We start from the raw sequence: 13,869 nt of genomic DNA on the forward strand, positions 1-13,869 counted from the left end.
GCGCTACTGCGCATGCGCTCCATCACTCCACTCCCCCTCCCCCCCCGCCGCTGTGGCGGAGAGCGGCGCAGCGCGCTAGACGCACATCGCCCTCCCACTCGCGGCCGGGATAAGGCGTGGCGTGGCGTGGCCCGAGGGGCGCGTCATCAGCCGCGCGCCCGCTCGCCCGGCTCCGTCGTCCCCTCACCGCCGCGGCCCAGCGCGCAGGCGCAGCGACCCGCGGTCACGTGAGGAGGCGCTGCGGGTGTCGCCGGCGGCGCCGGTAGCGGCGGGTGGGGGCCGCGCGCCATGGCGGTCAACTACAGCGCGAAGGAGGAGGCGGACGGGCACCCCTCGGGCGGTGTCGGAGTGCCGGGCGGCGGGGCGGTGGGCGGCGGCGGCGGCGGCGGCGGGGGGGCCGTGAAGACTCGCAAGCCGGATAACACGGCGTTCAAGCAGCAGCGGCTGCCGGCCTGGCAGCCTATCCTGACGGCGGGCACGGTGCTGCCGGCCTTCTTCATCATCGGCCTCATCTTCATCCCCATCGGCATCGGCATCTTCGTCACCTCCAACAACATCCGCGAGTACGAGGTGCGCGAGGGGACGCGGCCGCGCACACGCCCACCCCCAGGCTTCTCCCGGTGTGGGGGGGCCGGGGCCTGGCCCTGCGCCCCGGGGAGGTGGGGGGGGGGGGGGGGGGCGGTGGTTTGGAAGCCCGCGGGGGGCGCCGGGCCGGGCCGGGCCGGGCCAGTGGTGTCCGCGATCGCCTTCCTGTAGGCCGCCTGCTCCTCCTCCCAAAACCTGCCGCCGTCTCTTTCTGTCGGCGGCGAGCGGGGCTGGCTTTAGTGGCTTCTGTGGCGAGCGGGCACCTCGCCCTGGCTCTTCCCATTCATTTTAATGTTTCTGCTCTATAACAAACCGTCCGTTAATTACCCCGAGGAGACGCTGAGTTTACAGAGCATCCTCGGCATAGATGGTAGCCCTCCCGCCAGCCTTGCCGGCGCTCCTGGGCAAACTTCCAGGGAAGTTAATGCCGGTGTTTAATCGACACAGCCCAACGCAAGTTTTGTTCTCAGCAACACAGGAAGTATCTGCGTCGTCCTCGGGATGGTTTGTGGCGATGGATTATATGTCTTTTGTATGTTTCAAAGTAATTGTGGTTTCAGGACAAAACTCTGGTGGGTGTATTGCTGTAGTTCTCGTGGGCACATGTTTTAGATGGCTTATGGGAGACCAAGGTGTCTGGAGTGAACTTAGAGACAAAGATTGAAGAGTGTGGCTTTTTTCTAATTATACTTTCAAAAATGGAGTTATTTACATCTGATAATTAACCACATCGCTGCTGTGAGAAGTTGCTGAACGTTAACTGAAAACTAAACTGTGTATCACAGTTAGGTCTGTTTGATAATAGAATCTGTATAGTAAGGAAAAAACCCAAAGGGCTTAGGGACAACCTTGAAAAGCCAATCGACAGGTATGTTTAGTTTCAGGGAGCTAATGTGAACAACACTGATTGTAGGAAAAAGAAAAAGTATAGTTGTTTGTTGGATTGTTGTATTGGAGAACATGAATTTTTGTGGATCAGACCTAGTTATCAGAGTAAGCTGTTGCTTTAAGCAGTGTTCAACACAGTGGCTTGGCTAGTGGTAGCAATGTGGCGATGAAGCCCAATTAACTAAAGAAATTCTGAAGCAGACAATGAATGGTATTATATTTTCATATTTCTGTTAAAACAAACAGTATTACGATAAAACCAATTTAAGGTTCACTTTCCTTTTATGTTGAGAACTAAAATTTCAGTCAAGACGAAAAGCAGAAGTGAAAAAAACAAAGCTGAAGTATATTTTTATGGTGTCCAAAAGTTGCATGTAAGCGTACTTTAGAAAAGCAATTGATTGTGTCAAGGTTTGAGAGTATGCAGAACATCTGAAAATTGCCATGCTTCAAAGCATGGGCATGTAGACCTCTAAATTGTTATGTTACAGTCATATTTAATGTAAATATAATCGCATGTTTTGAACAGGAGAGAAGTAAAAAAAAAATCCTTGTTAACTCCCTTTTTTCACAGTTGCATTTAAAATAGCCATTTCTACAGTAAAGCAATACAAAACCTTAGCTCATAATGATTATAAGGTAAGTATAATTGGGTAAATATATCTCCGTTTTATTTCATTATGACTGGATCTGTGTTGATCTATAGGGACAGGAAATGCATAAGAGTTTCATGAGTCCAAAAATGTAAGCAACTTCTCGTGCCTATATTGCTGATGTATGCATATACAGAATTTTTATGTGTTCTTGTTGCTTAGCAGCTCAGTCATGTACTTCTGATAAGTTCCAGTAGGAATCAAAAACTAGATGTTCCTACCTGATGAGCAGTATGAAAATCCATAGGTGAGCTGGGAGCAGGACTGATGCTCCTGTACGCAATCAGATTGCATATATAACGTAGTAGTAGCCACTTGGAAACCAGTTGGCTGGCGCTGGCCTTCCACCCCTCCTAATTTCAAGATATTCAAGAATGGAAAGGGTTTCATTCTTTTGTTTGTTTTACTCTGTGTGTTCACTCTTGTATCATCCACCTCATGTGGAGCTCACCCAAGTCAGATCAGTAGGCTTTCGTGAGGACAAAGAGGGACAGAATTCTTGACATCTGAGAGTATAATCAGACAGTTGGGGTATGCAGGTAAAAATGGGGAAGATAGGCTTCTGTTCTCTGATCCTCATGCGTGTTTTATCAAGTGTTATAATGCAGAAATTCTCTGAGATCATTCTAAAGGCAGCTGAATTTTAGAAAAATAAAAAGTTTAAATCAAAAAAGGCTTTACAGTTGCAGCAACAAAATGTAGATGAAGCATTTTACAGACCAGTGTTTGGGCTCTGAACACCAGTGAGGTATGCAGTTCACCTACATGCTTAGCTGAGATATGTCCCTGCTTAGTATGCTGGCTTTTGTTAGTAACCTCCAAAAGTTATTCACAAATAGCTGTAAATTTAGCTCTGGAAGACAAGACATCTAGAAGCTAGGTGTGGTGACTAAGCTCTTTTAAAAATGTAAGAGGAGGAGGAAGCAGAGGTAGTTATTTACACCTATGTCCTAGACAATAGCATACTTGTTAAGTTCTTGTGTGTGTGTAGAGAGAGAGTTGCCTGTAAACTTAGTGTATTGTAATTGAATAGGATGTATAATTTATGACGCTGAAATACATACTTGTGTACAGTTCAAATCACCCTTTCCTGGAACTAGATATTGCACCCATTAGGATCTCTGTGAACTGTGCAGTTTTCATACAGGTGCAAGGACTGAGCAGCAAAATGTAGCTTTTCCATTGATTTCCTTTATAAGCTCTCTTGAATTCAACTGTGGAAGATTTCCAAGAGCTTAAGTATACTAGAACTATAAGGGGGTTGTGTTGTTCTTTTCTCTAGTATTTTCTCGCTGTTTCAAAGGCTATAAATGGCCATTTATATTGGGTCTATAATGAAAATAGTTTATTTGGGTGGACAATTAGAATCAGCTGTGTAAATGTGTCTTTTTACCCTGTTACTAAAGGATGAAAGTGTTCTGTATTTCCTGATTGTTTGTTTTTTGTGGTTTGTTTTTGTTTGTTTGTTTGTTCGGGTTGTTTTTTTTAGAATGGATAAGAAGCATTGACAGAGCATATTAATATGTGATTAAAAATTGAGGAATATCCAAAACAATAATTGTGTAGGAAAGATCTGTCTGCTGTGATTGCTGCTGTGAAATGCATAATCACAGTTAAAACACCAGATAGGCTTTAAGGCACGACTAGGAATGAAGAACTGAAGTAGGTTACTGTTGCGTAAATCTTCAGTGTTCTGTGCAGTTCCAGTAGCCCCATCTCAAAAATTATACAAAACTTAATAAAACCTACAGGGAGGGATAGCAAAGAGCACCAGAACTGTGGGATGCCTTCCTTGTATGAGAAGTGGCCAAGCAGAGTAGGATAAATATGTCACAGTGTATGAAGCCTAAAAAATCAGAAATGGTTTGGAGAATATGTATATGCAATAATTTTTGTAATTTTTATACTGCAAACACTTAAATCAACTGAGAAAGACATCAACAGCCTGAAAAGCCATTGGTGCTGGATAACTTGGATATACCCAATGCCCTTAGGTCAGGGGTTGCTGGGAAGGGCTCCCCGTGTGGGTTGGTTATCCACTGCTGCTGTCTGATCCCTGGGGACAGAATGCTGGGTCAGGCGGGTTCCTGCTGTGGACCCCCAAGTCAGTCCTTCAGTTCTTGCAGTCCTGGTTTTGTTACTTTGTCAGGAGGTGAAGACAGATACCTCTATCCCTTTAAATAAGGTCATTGTTGAAAGCAACCAGTAAATGTGGACGCAGAAAAAAAACACTTGTGTTGGCAGTTACTGTACAGGAAAGCTCTTGGATAGCATTGAAGCTGATAGCAGTCAAACACACGGTTCTTTTCCAATGTACATCAATTTAATGCTCCACAGAATTTAGTTAATTATATTTTTAAAAGTGAAGTCTTCAGATCTTTTGCAGCCTTGGAGTATTTGAGTTTGTTCTTGATCTAAAACTTCTCCACACGGTGGAGAACTAGCTTGGGCTATGGAGGCTTAAGTGCTTTCTAAAGTAAAAGCTTGCTTAAGCCTACTTTTAGCAGGGAAAAAAACCCCACTGAGTTACAAATGCAATGCGTTGTTTGTTGAAAGCAGTGGTGGTCTGTCTGTCTGCTGTAGCTATAGAGAGCTCTTCAGGACTGCTGCAGTAGTGCTATTTCTAGATCAGCATAAACTCAATATCTTGTGCAGCAAAGGAAGCAAAGATTATGTGTTCCTCTCTCTCTGCCCCCTAATAGCCTCTGAAGTGGACTCGGTTCGGCTAGGCTCGTTAGGGTGTAGGTCTTATCTGTCAGAAATCTGGCAGCAGAGCAGATACTAATAGAAGTGCTGAGGGAAGGATTGCAGCTTAATAGATACCAAAGAAATCACAGGAAGGGAGACCTTGAAGAAGATATAGAGGAAAGTAGGCTTCAGTTGTTTCCTGATTCTTGAAACTGTGTATTTGTTTTATCTAACCTTAATACAGGTATTAGTGTGATTTTAAGATCTGTCCTAATGATTGATAATATCTTTCACTACAAGCATAAATCAGGGCAAACCCTTTGCAGCAGCCTTTCATAAAACTGTGTAGGCATTATAGTTTAAATGATACTGCTGTTAAAGAGTTTGTTGCAATAACTTGGTGTATGTTGCACCAATCTGGGCCTAAATTCTAAATAGGGGGTTCGTAGTAAGTGTGGAAACACATGGTTTATAGGCAGATGGAAGCTTTCTTCTGCTAACACTTGGAGCTAGCCTGCTGAGCCCAAGTTAATGATTTCCTGCCATTCACATGCTGGAACTATGCATGAGAGAGAACCGATGTGGTCAAGCGACTTCTGTTGTCTTGGGCCATAGGATGAGCTCATAGCTATGCATACTGGCTAGGTAGCCCGAATGCACAGATTTCAAATACTGGCTGGTTTTGAGCTACACTATTAAAGACAGATAATATTGTATAAGCCAGATGAACACTGAGCATCTTTCTTGTCCATCTACTGGTATTTTACCATTCCTGGCAAAACAGTATTAGTGTCTTTGTCTTCCCTGTTTTAGGATAGTTCTTAGGCATTAAGTGATTTTTTTTTTTTTTTTATTTTTTTTTTTTTAATCTTTTGACAGATGGCTAAAAATGGTCAGCAAAGCAAGTTTTGTAATGCAACCTTCTTTTATTAATTATCAAGGCTTTTAAAAACTTTTTGGAAAGCATGCAAAAGCTCGGAACTGCTTGCCATATATTTTGTGTGTATAAATGTAAAGTTGTTTGGGGTATCTGTTGTTTGTGTTTTGGTGTGTGTTTTTTGTTTCGTTTTGCTTTCCCCCAGCAGTAATGGGCTACCCCAACATTAAATTTGTTTGAGGCTGAAATCAAGCATATAGACAGAATCACAAAATTGTTTAGGTTGGAAGTGACCTCCTGAGATCATCAAGTAGGCCTGAATGGGCTTTTGGAGTTGAGGTGTAATAAGATTGCAAAATAAATGCCATGTCAACTCTCTGGCTTATTAATCACTTTTCTTTACTCTGCTATTGTGAATTAATGACTCTTTCTGTTACAGATTGACTATACGGGAACAGAGCCTTCTAGTCCCTGCAATAAATGTTTAAATGTGTCCTGGGACAGCACAACACCTTGTACTTGCACCATTAATTTTACCCTGGAACATTCATTTGAGGTATGCTACCCTGTATGCAAAATGAAATCAGGACAGCTTATATGGTTTTTCATTATCAATAGAAAAGCTGTATCACTTAAGGGTTTGTATTTTTTTCTTATTTTAAAGGATTATTTCTAGTTTTTCTATGAGGTTGGATCTAATTTTTGTGTGTCTCTTCAGTAGCAGGAATGAGATGGTTTTTAATGCCTCTGTTTATCTGGAAATGTACAACATTACATGGAGTGCTTGTGTTTTACACGTGTAGATTTGTCATGTGTCATACAGCTGGTGAGTAGATCAGCTGTTCCTGCAGGATTTAAAAAAACTCAGATAGGTGCTTTCTGACAGATTGGAGGCAAACAATGAGCCTTATGTGCTTAACCCAGGACAAGATAGGTGTTGTGATTAGTGATGGTGAATATAATTGTGATAGTTTGTGGCATGTTTGATTTCAGGAGGCCAGCTAATGTTAGGGTAGTACTCTTACGTACTCAGTGTGAAGAAGGGGTTGAGGTATCCTTTATAAAGTAGCTGTAAAGGAAACACAGAGTTTAAGAGCTTAAAATTTAAGTTTTGTGTAAATGAAAACCCCTCTTGTCCCATCTTGCTTCTTGTAGAGCAATGTATTCATGTATTACGGACTTTCCAACTTCTATCAAAACCATCGTCGTTACGTGAAATCTCGAGATGACAGCCAACTAAATGGAGATAACAGTTCACTACTTGTAGGTATTCATGCTTGGATATTAATAAGTAACTTAACTCCTATTGCATAAATCACCACATAGCAGAGTATGTAGTTCAATGAGGTACTAGAATTTTTGCTTAACAGAAGACAATCATAAGGAATTCATATTTTGTTTACAGAAAATAACGATGTAATACTGTAAAATTTCATGTCAATCATTAAGCAGACAGCACTGCAGTACTTCAATTGCTTCTCAGATTTTAATAGTTCTAAATTCTCTTGTTATCTTCAGTCAGTAGTATCTATCTGTATCCATTCTGTCTGAAGTTTTTGTTTTCAGTATAAAATAATACTTGGTTATCTAGCACTTGGCTTGGATGTTGCAGCTAAATGCATCCATTTTTGAAGACTCTGGTTCGATATTGAACATCGGCAGTGGTGGAAAGTATCGGTACTGTGTATTCTGTTCAAGGCACTGTGTAATGTTTAGGGCCAGATGTCTTAATTTCCTAATTTTTATGAGGAGTGAAAATACAGTTGGGTTCTTGCTCCAGCAAGAATGATTCTCCATTTTTACCTGTAAACTTTAAAAATGGGGAGAGTTTTAGGAGGCTGCATCTGATGACTGACACAGGGTTTGGGTGGGGTGCTTTTTCTGCTTACATTCTTGGCATGCAGCCTTGGAGTCCTTGCAACCTTCTGCATTTTGTTACGCTTGCTTTATTATTATAGTCTTTCTGTAGCACTGATGTATACTTTAAAAAAAAACCCTCTTTGATAAAATAATACTTGGGTCCTTCATGTTGGAAAACTGCTTCTAATAAAAGATAAAAGAAAAAAGCTCCAATACCTTCCAAGGAAAGCCTTATTTTTAGTATGACCATGATGGGAGTCTGACTTTATTCATGTTTTATTTAGATTTTATTTCTACTTGTAAAATAAAGATCAGTCACACTAACTAGTATTAAATGCTGAAGTATTTGTAAATAACCTAACTTGTGAAAAGATTATTTTGTGGTACATTTAAAATGTGCAGATTGTTGAAGTACTATAGTAAAAAACAGGTTAGTTGAATAAACTAGCACAGACTCATATGACTTTTTTTCTTTCTAACTATCAGAATCCAAGTAAGGAATGTGAGCCTTACCGCACAAATGAGGACAAACCCATTGCTCCTTGTGGAGCTATTGCCAACAGTATGTTTAATGGTATGGTAACACATTTACGTTATCACTTAACGTGATTACATACAGTTCTGATCTAGTGTATGTTTTGTGTTGTGTTGCAAATTATTCTGAGTAAAGACACCATAGGATTTTTTGTTTTGAATTAACACATTTTTATTGTTCAGTAAAAAATAAGTATCTTATATTGTACTGCTGTTACTTTTTTTCAAAATTGCTATGAGAATTAGTTTAATCTGATAGCATACAAAGGATGGAAATACCTCTTGTGAGAAGCTGTTACTGCTGTGGAGTAGAAATGTAGATAACATATGGATAATATGCTGCTATCTAATATACACTGATTCTTACAGAACAACTTGTGATTGTGGCAGGCAGGTAACAAATGCCTTGTCCAGTTCTTTTGGTTTGTTTCTCTCGGAGTTAATTGTTTTGTTGCCTACTGGGATCATCTGTCTAATGCAAGTTTCTTCAGCTGGTTTTCTAATTTGATTTTCTGTTTAGATACATTGGAATTATACCGCATTGATAATGACACAAGGACTCCTATTACTTTGATTAAAAAAGGTATTGCGTGGTGGACAGATAAAAATGTAAAGTTCAGGAATCCTACAGGAGATGGAAATAACTTAACTGCACTTTTCCAAGGTAAAAAAAGGAAGATGTGAAATTTTAAGAATAACAAAACACTTGAAATGCAACTTGCATCAGTGAGTTTTACCTCACTGACAACGCTTTACTGAACTAAATTAAAACATTGTGGTTTTCTGAATAAATCCAAGCTAAGGACTACTCTGGTATCTAGAAAGATTGTCTTTAAATAATGAAAGCTGTACATTTTACATGAAAGTGTTTGGTTTTTATCTTTACTGTATTTTTTTTTTTTAATTCTGAATACTTGAATTTCTTGAATACTGAGAAAAGCCTAATACGTGCACTGCTGTTGTGTTTTAACCCCAGCTGGCAAGTAAGCACCACACAGCTGCTTACTAACCTTGCCCCTGCCGAGGGGGATCAGGGAGGAGGATCGGAAGTGTTAAAGTGAGAAAACTTGTGGGTTGAGGTAAAGAGTTTAATAATGAAAAAAAAAAAAAAAAAAAAAGTAAGAAAAAAACCCCAACCAACAAAGAGAGGGGAAAATAAAACCCAAAGACAACAAGTGATGCAAAAGACAATTACTCACCGCCGACCTAGTCCCTGAGGAGTGGCAGCCCCTGCCTACCTCTACCCGCCCAGTTTTATGTGGAACACAATTCCATAGGGTGTGGGATATCGCTGGGGTCAGCCGTCCCAGCTGTGTCCTATCCCAAACTCTTGTGCATCTCCAGCCTTCTTGCTGGCAGGCCAGTCTGAGTTGCAGAAAAGGCCTTGAGGCTGTGTAAGCACTGTTCAGCAATAAATAAAACATCGGTGTGTTATCAACATTGTTTTCATCACAAATTCAAACCACAGTAGGATAGAGGCTGTTTTAAAGAAATTTAACTCTATCCCAGCCAAAACCAGTACAGCTGCTATAATGCTTGGATTTAACTTGAAAAGAAATCTTGCAGTTGTTTAATCAGACTCTTCATATGGAGTTTTCATTTAAATGCTTCAACTCCACATTATGCAAAGTTTTCTGAAAAACTGATTCTTTTTTGTAATTAGAAGTGACTGATGTCTCTTACTTGGTTATATACAGTTTGGTAAATCAAAGTTATCTTTGGCTACTAATGTCTGAAAACAGTATTTCTCGAGGCTCTAAGGTGTGTGTGTGTTTATGAGAGGTATATAGTAATTTCAGGTTTAACCTGATGTGGGTTTCTTGCTTAGTCATAGCCAAATTACACGTTACCAATGTGAGGCTACCCTTGGAAAAGAAGATACCTTACTCTAATACAGTGTAGAATTGTACTTCCAATAAAATTAGTAAAGCATTAGTATGGTATTATCTAAAATACAGTACGTAGTTTTTGTTCATGGTTCAGGAAGTGGTAGTCAAACTAACAAGTGAGCGAGGAGCTATCATCATAATGGAGAACTAGCTCACTAATATTTTGAGACAAGACTTCCTCACTGTATAAATGTGTAGGGGAGGCAGATTTGTTTAAACAGATGGACAGTGCTGTCATGAGAATAAATGGATATGCACTACTATTTAAATGCTGCAAAATAAAATGTTTTTAAGCAGCCTAGTGTCTTCCAATAGTAATGAGTCAACTTGTCCTTACTGTTCAGAAGTTAGTACGTTTTTTTGTAGCATTGGAATGAATTTTGATGAGGCAGTGTGTTAGTCCTGTATTTGAAATAGTTTATTTTTGTTTAATCCTAGGCACAACAAAACCTGTAAACTGGCCCAAGCCGGTGTATATGCTGGACTCGGAGCCCGACAACAATGGCTTTATCAATGAAGACTTCATTGTGTGGATGCGTACTGCTGCGCTGCCAACATTTCGCAAGCTCTATCGTCTCATTGAAAGGAAGAATAACTTACAGCCTACCTTACAGGCTGGAAAATATTCTTTGGATATTGCATACAGTATCCTTTGAAAAACCTTTGAAAGTGGCTAAGGGCCTCAGCTAGATTACACAAGCATATATTTGTGCAAATTGAAATTGAACTAGCCTTTTGTCTTACCATCTCCAAAAAAAAAAATGGTATTGAGCTGTGGTTGAAAATTGGTAGTGAGAACTGGGTAAAATATTTTATTCTGTGCAAATTTTTATAGAATTAGTAGCTTTATAGTCAGAGTAAAATCATATTGCTCGGGTGCTGTAAAGGAATTGAGAGAAGCATAGGGAAAAGGAAAGAGGTAGTTGGTAGACTAAAAATTTGAGAACTTCAAGTTGTAATGACAATATGTAATTGTGGGCAGACTGATTTTGAAGGTTAGAAAAATGCCAAAGCTGTGGATCAGGTGGGGGTCTGTCATTCTATTTTGGACAAACTAAAGACTTAGGTAGGAGTGCAGGAGACTAGAGGAGGAAGGTTGTCATAGTTACTAAATTCTTAAAATCCAAAAGCACTTAATGATAATTTAAAAATAGATATTGCAGTATTTTCCTTTGCTGCAAAACTGTGGAAAGTGCATATAAAGCTGAATGATCATAAAGAAAAAATGTGTACTAAAATATATTCAAGAATTAAAACTTAGATTTTTCCCATTTTATTTAAGCTGCTTTCAAAAAGCCACAAAATCATGCATTTACTCTTCCCTTGAAAAGGAGTTAGCATCTTCTAATGTGACATTTTTCTTGGAGTAGCTGACAGTGCCCGGATTGGTCTTAGCCTAAAGGAACAGCTAAATGTTTTATATTTGCACTTCTAGTATTCAGGGGCAGCAGTTTGTATTTGGAGCCTGAGTGAAATGACCCAAAATTTTAATGTGCCTGACAGTGTAAGGCTAGATTTGGAAATGTGCTTCTTGTTTTCCTAAATGTTTTTCAGATTATCCTGTACACAGTTTTGATGGACGAAAAAGAATGATCCTAAGCACCATCTCGTGGATGGGAGGCAAAAATCCCTTTCTGGGAATTGCTTACATCACTGTTGGGTCCATATGCTTCTTCTTAGGAGTTGTATTGCTGATCATCCATCACAAATATGGAAATCGAAACACTAGTGCAGACATTCCTAATTAATTTTGCATTCTGAAAACAAATGTACTGCATGTGCATCAAGGCCAGTCCAGGATGGACCCAGTTTTTGAAAGATAAATCTCTGCTTCTGTCACTTCTGAGACTGGGTACCTATTTTTTTTATCTAAAGCTCTCCTTTCCCATACTGTGGATTAACTCTTGAAAAATGACGGGTGTACAATTAGCTATATTGATTGTATCTCTGCCTATGTCAGAAACAATTTTCCTGGTATTTGCCTCTAACTGGGCAGGCCACATGATGCATATAGCTCCTGTTCCCTTGATGCATCTGCTGCTTGTTCATGTGCTGTGTAATGTTGGTATGATTCAGTACGTATAGATTGTGTGGAGAAAGACTGCTATAAGATATTGTAAATTGTTAACTTTCCAGAATTCAGGTGTCAGTGCTGTTGAAAGGAAAAGTCAAGTCTTAAATGTTTTTCAATTTATTGTCTTGTGTGCATGGGCTCTTACATTTCTTGCTGAGATTTTAATATATTTATATAAGTTGTTAAATATTTTTCCTGTCTCCTACCCACCTCTGTTATGTTAAATCCTTTAAGTGCTGTGTAAATTTCAGCACTCTGGATTATTTGTATATTTACAATATATGTGCCTGGCCAGTAAACTAACATCCTATGAAGATATCAGAAAACCTATTTGTTAATTATTTGTGTGAGTCCCATTTAAGGACTGTTCTAAATTGGGAAATGTTTGTTGCAGCTAAATCTGCTTTTTTTATGATTTTCTTTGCTTTAAGTCATATCCAATACTAGTTTACCCATTGTGCTTGCTGGTTTTGCTTTTTATGAGCAGCTCCAAGCATTAGTCAAGAAGAACCTAAAATGTTTTTTCCGTTTGCAAAGTTGGGTGAATTCCTTTTACTGGAGGAGTTTCCTAATTTTCTCGAGGCATATGTATTCTGAGCAGGCTTTGTAGAGGTATTGTTATATACTTTTTCCATATTTGGAGTGAACACCACATTAATTTTTTGCGGTGTTAAGATAGTAAACTGTAGAAATTCAGAAGTTGAGATGGCAGTAACCTCTTTTCAGTGAAATGCAGGTTGAGCTTGCTGTGAAATCTAATTTAAATATTGCAGTTAAAAGCAATGTACGGGTTAGTGTCTTAAATTACAGAAGGGTTCACTTTTAGGTTAAATAAAAGTTAGCTGTAACCTGTAAAATACTACTTTTTGGTGACTTTTTTTTTAGGTAATGCACAGAAATTGTAATGTATATGGTGGAGATGACTTTATAGGCAACTAGCTTGATGAAGTATTGAGTATATTAAAAAAGACCTGATAAATTCTGCAAACCATTTAATAAGAGATGTTATTTTGTTATTGAACATACATTTATTTTCATCTGAATGAAAAGATGTATTCTTAAGTGTGAATGCAGTTTAAGCAAGTTGTATTTCTGAGATTGTATATTTGTTACAAAAAGTTGTTTATTCATGGTGCAACAGCTTAATCCATAGCCATCTTTAAAGAACACAGTTTATCACATAAACATATGACCGTTTTTACTGAATTACTTGAGTAATCTTTTTAAGCTAGCGCTTTAAGTGTGTAAGTCTGTATAAACTATTGAATGAGGCAATGTTTCCAGTGTGCTAGCTTTCTGTAACTCCATTTAATGATTTGTTGGCATAGTGCAGTGTGGCAGCACAGGCCTTTTAAATAGTCAAAGGATGTTAAAATTTTATTTACGGTGTTGTATCTATGTTGCTGGACTTACGGAGCAAGGGTATGTACCTTTGTATGCTGCAAGGCAGAAAACACACAAAATGGTAAACTGGCTTTCATCTGTAGAGTAGCTGCTAGGCAAAATATAGCAAGCAAGTAAGGGGGTATTTCCCAATTACTGGATATTACAATATTTTTAAACTTTGTGTTTGCATGTGAAATGCAAATATATTCTGCTTTTCATAATCCCTATCTTTTTTCAAGTAGGAAATGCTGCTTTTTGGGCTGTGTTCAGAATTAAAAACAAGGTATTTTTCTATCTTTACCTTAAAATATTTTTCAATGCCTTACCTTTTTTCTATTGATTATGGCTGTCAGTGCTTCTTTGATCTTCTTAATGAGGTATACTGGGATGAGAATTTCTGTCTGGTTTTTGTTACAAATAAGCTTTTTTTTCTGA

The 13,869-nt window shown here is 39.1% G+C and overlaps 1 protein-coding gene across 1 annotated transcript; it reads left to right on the top strand.

Moving 5' to 3' along the window:
- The first annotated feature begins 80 nt into the window (after positions 1-80).
- Positions 81-13,254, top strand: TMEM30A (transmembrane protein 30A). The gene is made up of 7 exons (XM_033002758.2): positions 81-570; positions 6,131-6,247; positions 6,847-6,954; positions 8,038-8,125; positions 8,606-8,749; positions 10,413-10,619; positions 11,529-13,254. Exons 1-7 carry the CDS (start codon positions 289-291, stop codon positions 11,720-11,722), a joined length of 1,140 nt encoding a protein of 379 aa, XP_032858649.2. The 5' UTR covers positions 81-288; the 3' UTR covers positions 11,723-13,254.
- Positions 13,255-13,869: the final 615 nt, after the last annotated feature.

Source organism: Tyto alba, unplaced genomic scaffold (genome assembly GCF_018691265.1).
Source record: "Tyto alba isolate M040663 unplaced genomic scaffold, T.alba_DEE_v4.0 Super-Scaffold_40, whole genome shotgun sequence".
Lineage (NCBI taxonomy): Eukaryota > Metazoa > Chordata > Aves > Strigiformes > Tytonidae > Tyto > Tyto alba.

Bases quoted from the DNA above. Each gene is read 5' to 3' on its own strand.
- TMEM30A (XM_033002758.2), top strand. From the start codon at position 289: ATGGCGGTCAACTACAGCGCGAAGGAGGAGGCGGACGGGCACCCCTCG. The intron at 6,955-8,037 runs GTAGGTATTCAT...TCTAACTATCAG, and splicing joins GAGATAACAGTTCACTACTT to AATCCAAGTAAGGAATGTGA. The intron at 8,750-10,412 runs GTAAAAAAAGGA...GTTTAATCCTAG, and splicing joins CTTAACTGCACTTTTCCAAG to GCACAACAAAACCTGTAAAC.